The 18,634-nt window shown below is 37.5% G+C and overlaps 2 protein-coding genes across 3 annotated transcripts; both read right to left on the bottom strand.

The window, feature by feature from the left end:
- Window positions 1-14: 14 nt before the first annotated feature.
- Window positions 15-6,238, bottom strand: LOC306845721 (pre-mRNA-splicing factor 38B-like). Its single transcript, XM_079378680.1, has 6 exons — window positions 5,816-6,238; window positions 4,283-4,351; window positions 3,995-4,146; window positions 3,698-3,758; window positions 2,191-2,420; window positions 15-1,206 (listed from the first exon to the last, which is right to left on the bottom strand). Exons 1-6 carry the CDS (start codon window positions 6,023-6,025, stop codon window positions 465-467), a joined length of 1,464 nt encoding a protein of 487 aa, XP_079234806.1. The 5' UTR covers window positions 6,026-6,238; the 3' UTR covers window positions 15-464.
- Window positions 6,239-6,629: 391 nt separating this feature from the next.
- Window positions 6,630-18,634, bottom strand: LOC306845973 (EEIG family member 2-like). Of its 2 annotated transcripts, XM_079379002.1 has the most exons (12): window positions 18,389-18,634; window positions 17,013-17,133; window positions 15,901-15,930; window positions 15,705-15,821; window positions 14,148-14,194; window positions 12,162-12,265; window positions 11,719-11,826; window positions 11,417-11,612; window positions 11,191-11,327; window positions 10,077-10,180; window positions 8,680-8,743; window positions 6,642-7,901 (listed from the first exon to the last, which is right to left on the bottom strand). In XM_079379002.1, the coding sequence occupies exons 1-12, from the start codon at window positions 18,532-18,534 to the stop codon at window positions 7,867-7,869; spliced, it is 1,209 nt and encodes a 402-aa protein (XP_079235128.1). In that variant the 5' UTR covers window positions 18,535-18,634; the 3' UTR covers window positions 6,642-7,866. The 2 variants fall into 2 exon arrangements, with proteins under 2 accessions (XP_079235129.1, XP_079235128.1); XM_079379003.1 differs by lacking the exon at window positions 10,077-10,180 and having other exon boundaries at window positions 6,630-7,901.

The raw sequence follows: 18,634 nt of genomic DNA, 5'->3' as shown, positions 1-18,634 counted from the left end.
ATACAACAGAGCAATTGTGTTCCATACAAGAATTTTATTAGAAAACGAGATGCAACAGAGCAATGAAACAGCACAATGTCAGGACAGCTTTCAGCAGCCTGTGCCACAAACTCAACTCTGTGGTAGCTCTGTTGAAATTTAAAACATTCTCTGAGCTCTATGTACAAAGCCATTTGTGAAAATCCAGAAAACAAATTGGGAAAGAAGAGGGATTTAAAAAAAAAAAAAAAGTTTTAAAATGCCATTTTCAGTCTGGACATCTGTAATGGGCAACAGAGAAATTAAAATTTTTGATATCTACACAAGTGGCAATTAACAGTGTAGAAAAGAAAAAAAATCCAGGCTTTTCCATATGCTTACTTCAACACAAGTGGTGCACAAGAGGATTAAAGATAAAGACATTAAGTAATAAGAGAGGGACTGGAATAAAGGTACAGAGGGAATTAGATAGAGACAGACTTGGATCAGGGAGACTCCGCTCGAACACTGTTTGTTCTTTCTCCTGGTTCAGGACTGGGACGCTCTTGTTTTACATGTTCTCGTCCATTGCTGGATTCTCGACGGTGCGAGCGCTCTTTGCTCCGACTGCATTTGTGTGAGCGTTCCTTACTATGGCTGCGTTCCTGTTTCCTGTTCCTCTCTTCGCCTGCTTCCTGCCTGCTCCTGCTGCCCGAGCGGGAGCGTTTCTTGCTAGATCGTTCGGTTTTGTGTTTCCGGTCTCTGCTTCTGCTCCTTGAGCGTTTACTCCTCTTTTCTTCCCTGTGCTTTCTATCCTCCTTATCTTCCTTGTGCCTCCTCTCTTCCCCCTCTCCTTTACTCCTCTTGTCTTTGGACTTCTCCCGATCTTTATGGTGCTCTCTGTCTTTCTTGCGACTATGCTCTCGCTCACTCTCTGCCTCCCTCTCTTTATCTCGGTCTTTCTTCTCGTTCCGCTTCTCTCGACTGCCGCTGCAACTCCGGCGTCGTTCCCTGCTGCGACTGTGCCGACGTTCTGTGCTTCGGTCTGGTGTTCTGGAGCGTCGTTTATCTCTGTCTCTCTCCCTCTCTTTATCTCTATCCCGGTCCTTTCCCTCCCGTTCTTTGCGCTGCCGATCTCGTTCTCTCTCCAGTTCACGGTCGAAGCTGGCGCCATGTTTTTCTTTGTGATGGCTGCGACTCCGTGAACGATTTTGGGATCTCCCGGGAGTGGGACTTTTCCTAGGTGTCCTGAACAGACACAAATAAAATTATTAAACAAGGCATATAAAAAAAAAATCCACTAGAACCCACAGTACACTGTCAATTAGGAGATAGTGAGGGTCATTTTGAAACCGCAATACTATTAACTGCATTCAGATTAAATGTAGGCATCACAACATTACAAGGTACTATATGAAAGATAGAATCTGATATAGACAAGCATAACTCTGAGCAGAAATAAGAGCATTTCGATAAATTTTTACCCTGGATTCATTTACAAACAAGGCACAATTCAACAGGATTTTCAGAAAGAAAGATCGAAACTAAAATACGATGCTGTGCGACTATATTGGAAACAACAGTAATGTCGCAACACAAGTGTGAGTTTTTATTACGTGGTCACTAATGCTTTGTCAGTTGTTACAGATCGTTTGATATGTAGCATTTATGCATTTTTAACCTAAATCATAGCAGGGTCCATCTATGAAAAACTGCAAAACTGAACTGCCAATCATACCAGTGGGCATTTACTTCCAAGTATATAATCTTCCATGCCGATGAGGGTCATCAAAAGCGGACAGAAAATAGCCTATTACTTCTAAATTATAATGTTTATGTAAAAATCTTTATAAAATGTGGACCTCAGAGAACAGTACAAAATTCACAAAAAAAGGCAAAATGACCCCTTCAACAACTAACAACACAAGAAATTAGTGGGGCTTAAATCCAACAGCGTCCATTATATACAAATAATTACAAAGACATGGCAAGTGCCACGCTGAATTAAACGAAGTATAAAAACTGAAATGTTATTTTCTTGTAAAACATACTCCAGGAATTGATTTTAATTGCAGAGTACTTATGGTTGGTCTTAAATAGTTCATTCAAAACGGCTGGTGATCATTTAAATAAGCTTTCCCTTCTTACATTTCCACTAGTTCAAACACAACACCACAAACATTGATTTGCTTAACCAAATAATCTCATCCCACCCACACACAACGAATGTACCTGGAACAGCGCCTATCTCCATGCCTTCCCGAATCGGCTGCCTCTTCATCCTGCTCATCTTTTTGTGGCGGTTTACGTGGTCGGCTCTTCATGTGCTGGTCGATTGCTTTCTGTACAGGAACAGGTATTCGTGGGAACAACGTTGAGAACCATTCCAGCTTGGTCAGGAAGGAGCGGAGCATCTCTCCAATCGTCATTACGCACCCTCCTCCAGCCTTCACGTCCAACTCCTGATCACAGACACAAAGAGGAGCAAAACAATTACCACTACAATCACAAACACAACACACTCAGGCACGCACTAAAAAAAGTACAACCTCTGGTATACGTTAATGCTAATAATTAGACTGTACACTGTCCTGAATAAAATGCTTCATTTGTGATGGCCAAATACTGAGTCTTCACCTCTGCTCTCACCTGACTTAATATTCAGTATTTGCAGGTGCACCAAGTAATTTTGTTGTTTGTTTTTCACTGACCGTCATCTTGGACTTTATAGTAACAAATAATACAGGAATACCATCATTTCAATACCTTGATCACTAGCTAAAAAAGGTGCTATTTCGTATGTTAGTGCACTTTTAACATAAGTGGAAATCTTAAGAGACTAGTAACATTTCCTGTATTTCTGCTTCACTTTATATAGAAAATACAGATTATTACATTGATTTTCAATAGATCAAAATACTGCATGACTGAGCTTCAAAATAATTAGCTTCCACAATGTCTCTTACTATGCAATGACTCAAAATAGGTGCGATGCAGAAGAGGTCGTAGGTCAGCTGACATATATATGCTGTACCGGTGCGTGTGAAGGGGTGGAGTGGGTGGGTGAGCTTGTTTAACTGCACTCACGAACGCCAGCCAAGAGTGTGGAGCACACCCTATATCCAATCCACCCGCATCACAAGGGCCATCTGGGAGAGAGAACAGGGCAGTCAGCCAGAGACACACACAATCACCGCCACGCCTGGCAGCAATTTCTGCTCAAGGCAAATTAGATCTCCTTTTCTGGACTATTTTTAAAATGGATGATATATTACCAACTCCTTTACAGGTGAGAGTGGGCGTGAAGGAGCACAAGAGATGAGCCAGCACCCAGTAATGGATATCTGATATTTACGGTCAAATATAAATGCCTCTATGAATAACACTTATCTGGGCTAAGAGAATATTGCTTGCAATTTAACACATTTAACCACAGAGGAATGACCATGGAACTTCACATCTAGCTCAATGGACCATTTGCTAAGAGTTTGTGCTGATCTCAGAACAGACATGGCATACCCAGTGAGAGTAAGAAACCAGTCATCTAAAGTCTTGGGTAAACTTGCCACACACACAGTTTTAACTGTGTATCTCAAGAGGAACATTAAGCCAAATGAGGTCAAAGGTTGAAGGACAGCAATGTGCATCACAATCAGCATTTGGCCTAAAGCTTACAGGTTACAATTGAGTACATTAGAAATAAGAGAGGGAGATGAAGGCATTACCCGTGGTGACATACCTCCTCGTCGTCAAGGAACTCATCATACCAGTCAACCAAGTCAGGAGGAGGTTGAGTATACCTACAATAGATAGATTTGACATTATAAATGTGTATTCATCAAAACCAGAAAATATGCATCATCCAAACAAACAATGCGGTTTGACCTAAATACTTATGAAATTACCATCTCATATACAGCAGTTCGGATACATTGCTCTACATATTCATATTCCTTTGAATAATCAAATTCTAGTAAAGTAGTTTACCCATATGAACAAAAACAATTTAGGTAACGTTATGTGCTCCGAGTCATACCTGATGTACATGAAGCCCAGTGACCTGATATAGGGTGAATCTGAGTGAGTGATGAGACCCATCACTTGTTTGCGGGTCAGTTTCAGTGTAAATAGCTTATACAGCAAGCAAAATGCAGTGGACACAATCCCACCAGTCCCGACTCCTCGAACCTGCAAGACAAACATCATGAGTCCTACAGCAAGACTTATTTCCTGCTTAGTGTACCTCTCCCTCAATTTAATCAAAATGACAAAGAGGACGGGAGGATGAAGTCGAGGAGGTCTCAAGGCACGTACTTCTACTTACCCCTCCGCACATTCCCGTCTGCCCCGCGGTCTTCCTACTGCCTTTTTCCCATGGCTCCATATGGTTGACCTGAGAAAGAAACAGATCAGACAATTAGAGGAAAAACAGCTCAATCCCAAGCTAACCTTCTTTCAAACATAGATTCTACAACTTACTGTTAATATGCTACTTAAAGCTAATACTTTAAAATCATAATAGTGGGAAAAGAGTTCACAATCGTTTGCATTTTGTTCATTTATTTTGCAACAGTACTGGCTAATAGAAAGATACTATATTTTCTGTAGTAACAAAAGGGCTGTTTATACAAAATATGATTACTTTAGTCGTTGTAATTCTATGAGGATAGGGAAGTTCACACCACAACTATAACGACAAAGAGGAACGATAGCATTGGAATCACTTTCAGAATGATTATTTGTGAACCTGGACCACAAAACCAGTCTTAAGTCTCTGGGGTATTTTTGTAGCAATAGCCAACAACACACTGTATGGGTCAAAATTATAGATTTTTCTTTAATGCCAAAAATCATTAGGATATTCTATTTTTTGTAAATTTTTTTACCGTGAATACATCAAAAGTTAGTTTTTGATTAGCAATATGCATTGCTAAGAACTTAATTTGAACTTTTAAGGTTATTTATTTTTTTCTTTTATATGTTTACTATTGAAATGTTGTTGTATGCATTTGTCAATTTTATTTAATTTCTGTATTTTCTTAAATGGGTGTGTATAGAGTATTTACAGAGTTACTTTTTCTTATTTGTAAGTCGCTTTGGATAAACGCGTCTGCTAAATGACAAAAAGTAAAGTAAGGTGATTTTCTCAATATTTTGATTTTTCACCTTCAGATTCCAGGTTTTCATTTAGTTGTATCTCGGTCATATTTGGTCCTATCCTAACAAACCATACATCAACTGAAAGCTTGTTTATGAGCTTTCAGAAGGTTTTTGTGGGCCAGGGTCACATTTCTTCAGCCAATGAACGACAAAAAGACACTGAGAAATCAGAATTTACAGTGTCCTAATAATGAAAACACAGCCTGTCTGTTAGTGAGAACACAAATTAATGTAATAATTATCTTCATAGTTATTGCTCTTAACTGTAGAAATTGCAGTTGCTATGGTGATTTTCTGTCATTTACTCTATAGTCACTATTCACTTTCATTGAATGATTTTCCATACAATTAAAGCTATCGGTCACTTTGTGTGTTCTACTAAAGTAGCTCAATCTTACGGGTTTGGACCAACGAGTGGGTGAGTTAAGTTAATGATGACGAGTTTAATTTTTTTAGGTAACTAACCATTCATATAGGTAACGTATATTTTGAACTAGTTAGCACAATTAGCCTCCGTGGACTAACGCGGCCTAGTTCAGCTCACGTAATACGACATTTAAAACAAAAACTATTATTTAAAAACTATTTAAGCCTAATAGGAAAAATAACAACCAATAAGCAATACTCAAAACACCAATTTAACACAAATAAGAAAACCGCGGGCTTCTCGCTCATCGGCCCGGTTTCATTTCGCCACCTTGAAGTATATCTCGTCCACCACCTCGTGGTACGTCTTGAGCTCGTACAGCTGGACCTTGAAGTAAGGCGAAGACAGGACGTTTGTCAGGATCATGGGGTTGAGGTTCATCGTCTTCTCGTTGCCCCATAACGGCAAGTTGTTACCGTGTTTCCCGCCGGCCGGTTTGCTCACGGCCTGCTGCTGCTGTTGCTGCTGACTAACCGCCATGGCAGTTCCTTCACAACGCCATTAAACTACTAAACAAAAGAAAACGACCGTTGCCCCTAACGAATATAGCAGCGACGAGGTGCGCGAGTGGCGGACTGACGTCTCTTAATTCATTCGAATTTGATTTTGGATCGTTTGGTCGTTTTCTCTAAGATTAGAAGACGCACGCGATGCGTTCAGTTAATGTTACGACAAGATGGCGCACGAAAGAGCGGCGGCGGAAAGGGACGCAAGGCAGGGGTTGCCAAGTTGTCACAGTAAAATGCTTTTTTTTTCTCTCTGGAAATAAGTAATTAGGGAAATGCTTTAGAAAGTGCGAGTACAAATGATTAAAATCATTAATAAAATATCTATGTATTTCTGTGTGGAAATAAAAACAATGGGGTTCGTCTACATATGGAAAAAAGTTAATCGCTAACTGCTTTGCTTGGGAATATGTTTTACGCAGGACTTGGCAACACGATTCTCCAGCGTGGTCTACGATGGCTTGTACCTGACTGCAGATGGCTTGCAGAGTCCATATTGCTGAAGGCGCTTATGTTTTCCCATGTGCTCTTGTGTGACAGTAATGCTCCAGATTTAATAATATAGATGTAAACTGCATCACTGGCATAGTTATAACAACATTTATTTCAGATGTGCAAATACAACTACCCAGCATAGCAAGTTAGCAACAAATTAAAAATACAGAATCAAATACTTCAATTATATAACATTTTATATATAAAAAAAGCAATGTATAGTGAAGCACATTTACGTATACTTCATGACCTTTATGATTTGAAACATCAGATGTATAATAAATCTTCAGTTTTTCTATAGTTTGACAGTTGACCTGAACACATAAATTAAAATTCCTTGTATACATTCTTAAAAATATTAAAATTTTGTAATCTACAATATGAAATTTGATAAACAGCCCTTTTTTTTATTAGCCTTTAAAATTGGCATGTTCTTTCAAACACATTTTTTGCAGTAATAAACTATAAAATATACCACATTTACAAACCCCTTTCAAAAATAATAATAATAATAATAAAAAAAACATTAAAAAGATCCTGAATCCTGGCTCAGGTCTTCTACATCACTTCTTAGCTGAAAAGGAATGCCTGTAAAATGAATTTGGATTATGCCATTTTGAATAGTCCACTATTTGCAGCATCCACCCTGTGGAACTTGTTTATGATGACAGCACTAAACTGGGATATTAGAAGCTAGTTTGTGGGTCACTTTGACTGGTGCTGTACCAACAGCCACCTACAGTACCATCTTAGCTGTCATCTGCTTACTATATATTTATACAGTTATCTTTTAAATCAACATATTTGTAATATTTTAACTTGACCTTTATGGATGATCTCACAAAAAGACAGAAATATGATTTCAAGTTGTCCACTTGAAATCAGTAGTATGTGTTTAATTAGTATACTTGCTTTTTTAATTATTTTTTTTTTTAATTCAAATCAGCAGCATCCAACCAAGGAAATATCAGACAATCCAAAGTGCATCAGTCCATGTCAGTGGATTTATAAAAGCTGATCTTTATATTAAAAATAGTCCTGAATCTGTAACAGGCCTTTTCAGATTCTCCAGTGGTTCCATGTTTTTGGTAAAAGAATACCAATCCAAGTATTTCCTGTTACTTTGAGCTTAAGCAAAGCTTCTGTCTGTCTTCAGAGCTTTGCCACTAGGGGGAGCAGTGATTCCACAAACTCCTAGAGCCCATGAATGTGTCAGGAGCCCAGTATAGAACTGCTGCTTGTGATCAAAGACAACTGCTGTCCTCTCGTTTGACACAGGATATTACATCACCTTCCCCCATGGACGTTCAGTCTAACGTTTTATAACCACCTGTTCAAAAGCTCCTGCACCAACCCTGAATGATGGAAAGAGAGAGACAGAAGTCAAGTCAAGTCTGCTTTATTGTCAATTCTTCCACACGTACAGTACATACAGAGAATTGAAATTGCGTTACTCTCAGACCCTTGGTGCATACAGTTAACATTTAAGACACTGACAGTAGACGTTCAAATACAGATAAATATAGTTTAAACATATGTACATACAACTATACAGATATACAAATGAGGACATTGTAGAAAAATAAAGAAAGAGATAGATAAAGTGGCATAAGGCACATGGCAGATAGAGTGCAAACCAGTTAAATAAAACAAAACTGTGCAAGAATATGTGTAGTGCAAGAAGAGCTTATCAGTCTGTTACAGTGACAAAACAATAGTCTTTTTATCAGACTATCCGAAGAGGTAGTTTGCAGTCAATGCTGGATGAGGTAGTGATCAGTCCAATGCTGCACAAGTGACAGGTGCTGATCGCAGTATTTAAGTGTGGGGGGGGGGGGGGGGGGGGGGGGGGCAGTGTTGGTGGAAGGTCCTGGGATGTGGGGAGCTGGGGGGGGGTGGGGGTCGTAGTATCAAAGTACGGAAGGCATTACATTATATTACATTACAGAATTACATTACCACAGTCTGCAATTTTATGATATTGTCAGAGCTCATGTAACATAATACCTCTCTGTAATCTGCGTCTTATAATGCCAAACACAATGACCATGTATCACACAAGGACGGCATAACCGGACAAGGCCAGTTGCTGTGGTGACCTTGCGGCAGAGAAAGTTACATAATGTATCTCACCTGGTGTGCTGAGAGCCCAGTGCAGTGCTGCCTCCTGGCCCAACAAATAGTCGCAGACCCTCCTCTGCAACACACATACAACACAGACATTATTCAGTAAGTGCAAAGGTTTAAGGAAAAAAAAAATATATATATAAACCCTCATATCAACTGGTGGATGGTAAAAAGGGCAAAAACCTCCTTAATGATACCATAATGATAAACATATATAAGAAGTTCCTTATTCGCAGCAAGGCTGCATTTATTTGATCAAAAATACAGAAAAAAGCAGCAATATTGTGAAATATTAATACAATTTAAAATAACTGTTTTCTATTTTAATATACTTTAAAATATGATTTATTCCTGTGATACAAAGCTGGATTTTCATCAGCCATTACTCCAGTCTTCAATGTCACATGATTCTTCAGAAATAAAAACAGAATTTTTGATTAAATAAATGCAGCCTTTATGAACATAAGAAACTTATTTAAAAACATGAAAAACTAATAATGAATAGTAACAATATTGTAAGATATTTTTAGTCATGTCAGTCTCAGCACTTTATTTGTTAAACAGATGTTAACAGAGTTTTATTTGTTAAAGGAACACTTCACTTTTTTTGGAAATAGGCTCATTTTACAACTCCCCAATAATCCTTGATGATTAAGCCGGAACGAGAGTATAGTTCCTAGCCATATCAGCCTAGAAAATCGCAACTTTTCATTTTCTGTCGGTCTTAGTACACGATGTAACTGCAGAAGAGTCAATCTTTAAATAGGAAAACTATCAAAATTCTTTGGTCATTTTTGAGCGAGATACTAATGGTCTAATCAGATTCAATGATCTATGCTAAACTAAGCTAAAAGTGCTACCGCCAAACCCGGAGATCGGGCAAAATGGATTAAAAAAAGGTTAAAACTCAACTGTTTAACTCTTGGGGAGTTGTAAAATGAGCCTATTTCCAAAAAAAGTGGGGTGTTCCTTTAACATTAAATGAATGCACTGTGAACAAACATTAACAACAATTCTATTATAATTATATTTTTACTAACTAAATAAATGCTCTAGAAAATATTTGTCTGATAATTAGTTCATGTTAGCTAACACATTTACTTTTTAATGTTAACAAAAGGTACCATTTTAGAGTAAGTTCTCAGTTTTTAACATTAAAATGTAAAAGCTAACATGAATCACAAGATGCTGGAAAAGATGTTGTGCAACTAAGTTTAAAGTTGCTCTCTCTGAGGTCTATCATGAGTCAGAGAGAGAGAGAAGAGGGGAAATTTAACCATCTGTTTGTTTCAGACTGTAGTAACCATAGTAAACATTCATCTTACAAAGCCACAATGTGGTGCATATTAAAGTGAAACTAAGCAACTCAGAGTTTGTGTCTTGTGAATGCATTGAGCACCTACTATGGGATAGTGGAATACAGTGTGCTGTGATGTGAAGGTCTGTGTGAGCTGGTCATATACGACATCTTTCCATGTTTGTGCATCTGTTGGCTGTTGACCACAGCCTGATGTTACGGAGATGGAGATGATGTTTAAATTTAAACTTGTTTTCAGGAAGGTTGCTATACAAAATATACTTGTAGAAGCAGATGTCATAATATGCGTGCATGTGCAATTTTCCTTGCCAGGTCACAATATCGTTCTGGTAGATTTTTAAAGGAAACAATAGCATTTTATTTTTTGCACCACAAGCAATTGTAATTTAGTTTTCCATGATCATTTTTTCATCTCCTCTTTGACCCTTAGAAATAGTTTTGCTACTGTATACAGTAAAATGTTTTGTCAGTTTGGAAACATAAAATTAATCAAAAGTGACACTAAATGCATTTATAATACTAAAAAAGTAAATCCTAAAGAATCCTAAAAAAACGTGTATCATGGTTTCCACAAAAATATTACGCAGCACAACCTTTTTCAACATTAATAATAATTCGTTACATTTATATAGCGCTTTTCAAGGCACTCAAAGCGCTTTACATAGTAAGGGGGGTATCTCCTCATCCACCACCAGTGTGCAGCATCCACCTGGATGATGCGACGGCAGCCATAGTGCGCCAGAACGCCCACCACACACCAGCTTATTGGTGGAGAGGAGACAGTGAATAATAATACATTGATAATAATAATCAGAAATGTTTCTTGAGCAGCAAATCAGAATGATTTCTGAAAGATCATGTGACATGAAGACTGGAGTACTGATGCTGTAAATTCAGCTTTGCAATCACAGGAATAAATTACATTTTAAAATATTTTTAATGGTAAAAATACTTCACTATTTTTACTGTATTTTTGATATAATAAATGCAGCCATGGTGAGTATAAGAGACTTCTTTCAAAAATATTAAAATATCTTGCCAACCCCAAACTTTTAAACAATAATGTATGTCTACATAATGCATTCAACTATTTCAAGCGAGCAAGTAAAATCCATTTTTACATGATATGGCTTTTAAACAGGATTTTTGAACATCTGGACTGTAAATGGTGCATGCATCAAGGAGCTTCCTAAAAGTACCTTCATTACTGGAGTCCAGTATGCTGTGGCTGAAGTCTTGACCCTGTAGGATTGTCTCAATGATATCATCAGCATCCACTCTGGTAGCATCCACTCGCTTTAGCTGAGACTCAACTGAGTCCTGTTTTACAGGGTGCCTGAAATAGAAACATATACAAGACTTCACTAAAATATTTTTCTACAAACACATTTTGCAGGAAGTGCTAACGCGCACACACACATTTACCTGTTGGCTGTGATCCCACTGTGGGACGGAGTGGTCAAGTGCTGAGGTAAAGGCGTGCAGGCCTGTGTGCGGGACTCTCTGTCCTCACTGGGCTCTGGTAGGCTGCCAATCCCAGTCGAGGCACTGCCCACAGACAAGTTCCTCCTATGAGAGAGCTCCGTCAGGCTGGAGGAGCGCGAATGACCTGTACTGTAGCCTACAAGAATGTCCAGGCTGATCAATATTATGAAATTATATAATGCAAAAAGTCATAGAATAAAAAGAAAACAGAAAAGCAAAACATTTGGTGTGAATAAACAGACCGGAAAACTTGGACTGCTGACTGGCGTAACTGGCTGTTCTTGAGTGCCCACACTTTCCCAGTTCATCTGGAACAGAACCATGACTGAAGCCACTTTTTACTAGGTTTTCTCGAAAAAAAAAAAAAAAAACAAATCATTGTGATTTTTGGAACTGTTGAAATGCAAAGTAGACTTTACTAGATCTTTAAGAAAATTAAATAAAGGAAAGAGTTTGGAATAATTATTCAATTTTTTAAAAATAAATAAATAGCAAAAAATGCATTATTTAAATAAATAAATAAATAAGTAACATTTTAAAATAGTCAGATTGTAATAATATTTCACAATGTTACTGTTTTCACTCTATTTTTGATCAAATAGCAGCTTTCGTGAGCATAAGAGACTTCTTTCAAAAACATAAAAAAGCATATTATTCCAAACTTGTGTGAGGATTGTGGAGGTACCTGTACAGATATGAGTTGTACTCGGTGTCTCTCCTCTTCTGTCCTCATGTAGACATGTCTCCGTTTCTCCTGGAAAACCAATGGTCATTGCAGTGGATGGAGGCCTGGAAGAGTCAAAAATATCTCCATTAAAACATATAAACATACAAAAACAACAAATCAAGACATTGTTTCTCATACAAAAATCACATAATATACTATTCTTAACTTAAACAGTAACTTAAATATTTTTAACAAAACTATATTTAATTAGATATTTAAACTAATTCATTTTTACATGAGAGCCTTAATATTTAGAGGGAAAAAAACACATGAAACATTTCTAATTCAGTGTTTAACAGAAGAAAGTCAGTCATACAGGTCTGAAAAAATAAGGCTGAGTAAATGATGACAGAATTGTATTTTTTGAGGGAATCATTCTTTTAATAACCTGAACTCAGCCAGGTCATGTAAACTATATTAAATATTTCTAGCCAGAGCTAAAAGCACTCCCACACACACACACAAACACCCCGATAACACTTCTGCAGGCCTCACAAACACACACACTCACCGGGAAACACCACCAAGCACTTTGATTTATGAGTGCGCGTGACTATTTTTGACAACCATCCACAGTGAAGCAATGATACAGCTCTCACTAGAGCATGATTCACATGTCTGTGACGACAGAAGTCAGACACACATGCCTCTTCATGGAGGTTCATTTGTCACTCATTTTAGTTGCTAATCCACTGTCAGAACACTGTACGAGTTGTTTTTTGATGGGAGATTGTGTGCCAGCTCACTTACATAACAGGAAACACACCTTTCAGTGTTTCTGGGTGGTATTTCAACATGCATGCAAAAACATCCACACAATTACTCCAATATACTAGAAATACTAGTGCTTCAAGTGCTAGTGTATCTGAATACAATCAGACCCACATAAAGAGAGAGGGCAGTGAAAAAAGAAAACACATACATTTTTCTTCACAAAACCGCCGTAAATAAATGTTTTAATGTTAATTATTGATCAGAAATGTGATTTTTTAATTATTATTATTATCAACAACCAGTGTTGAATAATATTACATTTTTCATTACTTCTAATATATATCATTCAGAAACCATTCCACTATGCTGATTGCTGCTCAAGAAACATTTATTATTTTTAGTGTTAAAAACAAATGTGCCACTTAATATTTTTGGGGAAACCGAGGATTGAGGATTCTGTAGGCTTTACTGTCACTTTTGATCAACTGAATTGAATGAAAGTATAATTTCGTTCAAACATAAATCTTATTGCTTACTTTAGAATGGCTGAGTAACCATACAACCTCAACTAATAATCAGAGGTTTCAAGCTCTGACCCCCCCCCCCAAAAAAAGCACCTTCGTGTCTGACTGTCACCCCTGTCTAACTAAACATCAGCAGGAAGTGGTTGAACCAGACTTCCTGTGTTCATGCAGTCCTAGACATTGGTGTCAGAAAAACACTGGAACAAGCATTCTGGCATAGCCACACAGACACGCAAACAAATACAAAGACATCACGGCAGCTGCGTCTGCTACAATGTAATAAAAAGAAAAGTTGAGCCAACTTAAAATTTTAAAGCAACCAGCTTCAGCAGATTTTTGAGTTCTCTCAACTTATTTTTGTAAGAGATTCTCAACTTTTTGTTGTATAAACTTAAAACAAGTTTTGATGAAAGAAGTTTGTTGCCTTATTTTAAGTTGGCTCAACTTTTTTTTTTTTTTTTTTTTTTTTTACAGTGTATTGTCGCACAGTTTCAAGGTCATTCTGAGCTGCTGGGTTACTCAGCTCGACTAGCATGGTCTTTCTGTATCACTTGTTGAGCTTAAATAAACCAGGTTGTGCCATGCTGGAGACCAGCATCCAAAACATAGGCTTGTCTTTTCAGAAGGATGCAGATTTTGATCCACATATGAAATTTAAACTTTTATAATTACAAATAAGTATATAAAAAATTAAGGGACAACTTACGTTTTAAAGCAAGGATCACCCGACATTAGCTGCATACTGATTATCACCTGGAGAAAGAGGTAGAGGTGGTGAGTATACGCATACGCATACAGTAAGCAGTGGTAAACTATATAAAAATTTGATTGACTGATTAATTTATGCACAATATACACAAATTAATCAACTCACATAAATATATTGTACAAGATTGACACTACAATTTTAAGACAGATACACATTCTTATTTTGTTTAAAGGAATTTAGTTAAGTGTCTGATAATGCAGAACTGATTTTTTTTATTTAAATTTTTTATTTTATTTTATAATGAAACAAATGTTTGATTAATATAGAATATTTTGAAAATATCCTACTGAATATATTAATGTTGTGAAATAATGATGATGATTAGTATTATTATTAATATTACATGCGAGTACCATTGTTGAGTGTTTCTAGTACCATTTATCCGCAAACCCAATATTAAAGAATCAAAAAAGTTTATTTATACTATTAGGTTTAATAGTCTCTAAAAGAGGAACACATTTTTAAGTCACTTCTGCTTTTCAACTCAATTACTGTTTAAAATATAGTTTTAAAAATAAAATTACAGCATAATATGCATTTTATTATTATTATTAATAATAATAATAATAATAATAATGTCATTAATAATATTTTTCCCTCTTTCCCTCCAAATTCCCTCTACTGGCCCGTGTCTATCATGGCCTCCTAATAATCCCCATACACTTGATTGGCTCTATGACTCTCTCCTCTCCACCTGTAGCTGGTGTGTGGTGAGCGCACTGGCGCCGTTGTGCTGTGGCTGCCGTCGCATCATCCAAGTGGATGCTGCACACTGGTGGTGGTCGAGGAGAGACCCCCCACATGATTGTAAAAAGCGCTTTGGGTGTACAGCAATACACAATAAAGCGCTGTATAAATGCTTCATTCATTCATAATATTTCTTATTATTAATAATAATAATATAATAATCACTTTACTTGTGAGAACTATTGTTGCGTGTTATTTTTAAGAGCCCAATTATCAGCAAACCCAATATTAAAGAATCAAATAGAAAAGTGTGAATATTGAGAAAATAAAAAACGTCCCGTATGTAGTGTAAAATAACTGCAATGCATCACAAGACTTGTTTCTATAATAAACGTACAAATATGGCAACACGTGTGTTCAAATGTTAATGGACTGCAGTGATGCAAGTTAAAATGGTCTGGTCATGTGTGTGGCTCTCAACAGCTATAAATGAGCAGGCCTGTGGAATTTTGGGTGCTCTGCGAACAGCTCCAGGCGGAGGTGGGGGTTGTGGATTGGAAAACACAGCTCAACACAGGCCGAAGCATGCCACACATAACCCATGTGAAGCGGAATATGAAGTAACACAACACCGCACACAGATCTCAGGGGACACGCCCCTCACCCGTCCCCTAGTAACCGCATGTTTATGATAAAAATAAACTAGAAAATAAAATACATAGGACATGCAGTCTCAAGACAAAGGGGACAACTGTGCATCTTCATTATGAAGTTTTCTGCTATGTATGCGTATGCGTGTATGTGTACCTTCAGTATAGAGTTGTCCTGACGTGTGTTTTTGGTGTTGTATCCCTCCAATAGGCAGCGCCGTGTGGTGCTTCCTGAACCGGCAAACTCAGCCAAGTTTAAATCAGCAAAGCCAAGCTGTGTGACACACACACGGTATCAGTGCCAGTGATCTGATTGAAAAAGTCTTCATAATCCACAGATAAACTGAACTTACCTTTGCAAATGTCTTCCCACCTTTGAGCTCCTTCATAAAAGGAAAAAACAAAAATCAAAAACCTCACCCAATCCAACTACATTTGTACAGAAACAAACTGCTTAGAGCCCAGTTTAACAATAAGGATGTTCAGTGTTGGGGGCAATGCATTACAAGTAACTCTAGTTACGTAATCAGATTACTTTTTAGTAGTAAAGTAACACATTACTTTTTAATTTCGAAGGAAATATCTGAGTTACATTTTCAAATAAATAATGCCAATTACTTTGTTTCCCATGTCTTGACTGACAGCTCTTGTATTGCCATGTTGAGAGAAATCGAGAGTAACGTAATCGGGAGTAGTGTGTGACGTTGTGTGCACTGTGTGAACATGATTCTTACTGTAGTTCTAGACTAAATATGAACATTTATTTACTCATCTCACATGCATATAAACATATTCAGTATTCCTCAAAATGGCCAAAATGGTCCATCTGCCATCAGTGGTTCAATCGTAACGTTATGAAGCTACGAGAATACTTTTTGTATGCAAAAAAAACAATAATATTCAACAATTCATCTCCTCTGCCTGTTTTCGTACACTGTTTTCACTGTACACTGTTTTCATTCAAATCAAAGCGTAAATACATAGAAGACGTATCCGTGTGGTGCAGCTAACACAGAACAACACAGTTTACGTCCAGTGGATACTCTCCAAAATGGCCATATGCAAAGCTGTTATTTTGCATACAAAACGTTTTCTCGTAGCTTCATAACGTTACAGTTGAAGCACTGATGGCAGATGGACTATTTTGGCGAAGTCTTTCATACTTTTCTGGGCCTTGACAGTGGTATTTACTTGGCAGTCAATGGGACAGTCACAAGCCTCCCGGTTTTCATCCAAAATATCTTAAATTGTGTTTACGGGTTTGGAACGACATGGGGACAACTTTTCATTTTGGGGTGGAGTAACCCTTTAAAAACAAACAAGCATCTCTTAAAAAAATAACTTAAAAGTAACAACGCATTTCTTTCCAGTAACATAATAGTTACTTTTTTAGAGGATAACGCAATATTGTAATGCATTTCTTTTAAAAGTAACTTTCCCCAAAACGGAGGATGTTAAATCATACCTTTCTTACAGATACCCGAAAAACACATGGATCCAACACCCCTGTCCCTGCATTAGCACTCATCTTACATAAGAAGGAGAATCTTTTCTTCCATTTAACACAATTCACCAGAACTGGCTCTCTACAGAAACAAACACACAAAAAACAAACACAAGAAAGATAATGTAGATAGTGTAGACAGACAAGACATACAGATAAAATGATTGAATGACTGAAACAGACCCAAAGATGAAATCTGAATACAGTGTTTACTGTCTTTGCCCCAATACACAAGGAAATCTCTATCATTACCTTTATTTATATAGCGCTTTTAACAATACAGATTGGATCAAAGCACTTAACGGTATCACACTGGAGGATAAAAAGTGATGTAAACAAAGCATTTGTCAAGGGAGATTTGAATGAAAATGCACATTACAGCAATGTCTACAATGTCTGTTACATCATATTTACTCTGGTTGTGAAACACTGTGCATTCTGTAAGGAATATTTCCCAATAATGCTTCTTGCAGCAGTTTTTCTGCAGACTCTATACATGCTGTTCCTGAAAACAAAGTAACACTAATGCCAAGTTAACCTTCGGCTGTGGTGTTTATGAGGAGGAACGTCTGGAATTCCGACAGATATGGAATGTAACCGTTTTGTAAAATGCACACTACTGTTGCCACAACAAGTCCTGCCTCGACGGTTAGAGGAAGGAAAGCATTTTCTAACCAGACACTGCCCACTTTTGCAGTAGCCCCTCACTGCAGAACAAAGATCCAGGGGGTGGGGTTGGATCTACATCTAGGGGGTGGAGATGGGTAGGTTTAGAGGTGGGGATGGGTGGGTTTAGGGATCAGGGGGTGGAGACGGGTAGGTTTAGGTATATGTAAGGTGGGAGGAGTTGGATCTAGATCCAACCACACCCCCTGGATCTTATGTTCTGCAGTGAGGACCATCTCCACTTTTGACGACCTGTTGAGCAGAATACCCCCTCTCATTCACCCCCTGCCAAAATACACGTTCCTTTAAAACTAAATCTGCAACGTTTCCTAAAATGTCTCGATATCAGTTCAAGTTAAGTGAGCCAAAAGAAAAAAAGACAACATTTGAACATAAAGCCATTTGTCATTAAACGCCTTTGATCATCTCCAACTCATTCAACATTAATCAGGCATCCTAATCAAAATAAATAAATTATTTCAAGATTAAAAAGGCTTGATGTTCTTCATACAATATTTTCAGGAACAGAAATGCATTTATTATTTAACATTTTTTCATATTAATATTAAATAACATCTAGACATTTAATTTTAAACACACACACACACACACACATACACTTATAACTTGAATAAAATGATAAAATAAAATAATATACAGGATAAACCCACCTGGAAGACTCATCTGAAAAGCCTCCGTCGGTCAGTCGGACCTTGCAGAACAGAACTCCATTCATGTACGGGACAGATGACAGCTCCTCCAGCTCCACATCAACTTTAAACTTGAACCTCTTCTTTTTCATCATGATGAAAGCCATTGATCGAATATGTGAAGGACGACAGATTTGCTGTTATACTCCACGAATAGGATTTCAGGAGAGGAACCCAAACGCTGCTGTGTGTGATCTGCGTTGAACT

Source organism: Barbus barbus (genome assembly GCF_936440315.1).
Source record: "Barbus barbus genome assembly, chromosome: 26".
Taxonomy (NCBI): Eukaryota; Metazoa; Chordata; class Actinopteri; order Cypriniformes; family Cyprinidae; genus Barbus; species Barbus barbus.
The sequence above is the reverse complement of the archived record's forward strand: the minus strand, read 5'-3'. Positions and strand labels throughout refer to the sequence as shown.

Bases quoted from the DNA above. Each gene is read 5' to 3' on its own strand.
- LOC306845973 (XM_079379002.1), bottom strand. From the start codon at position 18,534: ATGGCTTTCATCATGATGAAAAAGAAGAGGTTCAAGTTTAAAGTTGAT. The intron at 15,822-15,900 runs GTAAGTTCAGTT...TGTGTCACACAG, and splicing joins GTGGGAAGACATTTGCAAAG to CTTGGCTTTGCTGATTTAAA. The intron at 11,613-11,718 runs GTCTGTTTATTC...ACATTCTTGTAG, and splicing joins TCAGCAGTCCAAGTTTTCCG to GCTACAGTACAGGTCATTCG.
- LOC306845721 (XM_079378680.1), bottom strand. From the start codon at position 6,025: ATGGCGGTTAGTCAGCAGCAACAGCAGCAGCAGGCCGTGAGCAAACCG. The intron at 4,352-5,815 runs GTGGCGAAATGA...TTTCTTTCTCAG, and splicing joins TGGACGAGATATACTTCAAG to GTCAACCATATGGAGCCATG. The intron at 2,421-3,697 runs GTATGTCACCAC...GTCTGTGATCAG, and splicing joins AGTTCCTTGACGACGAGGAG to GAGTTGGACGTGAAGGCTGG.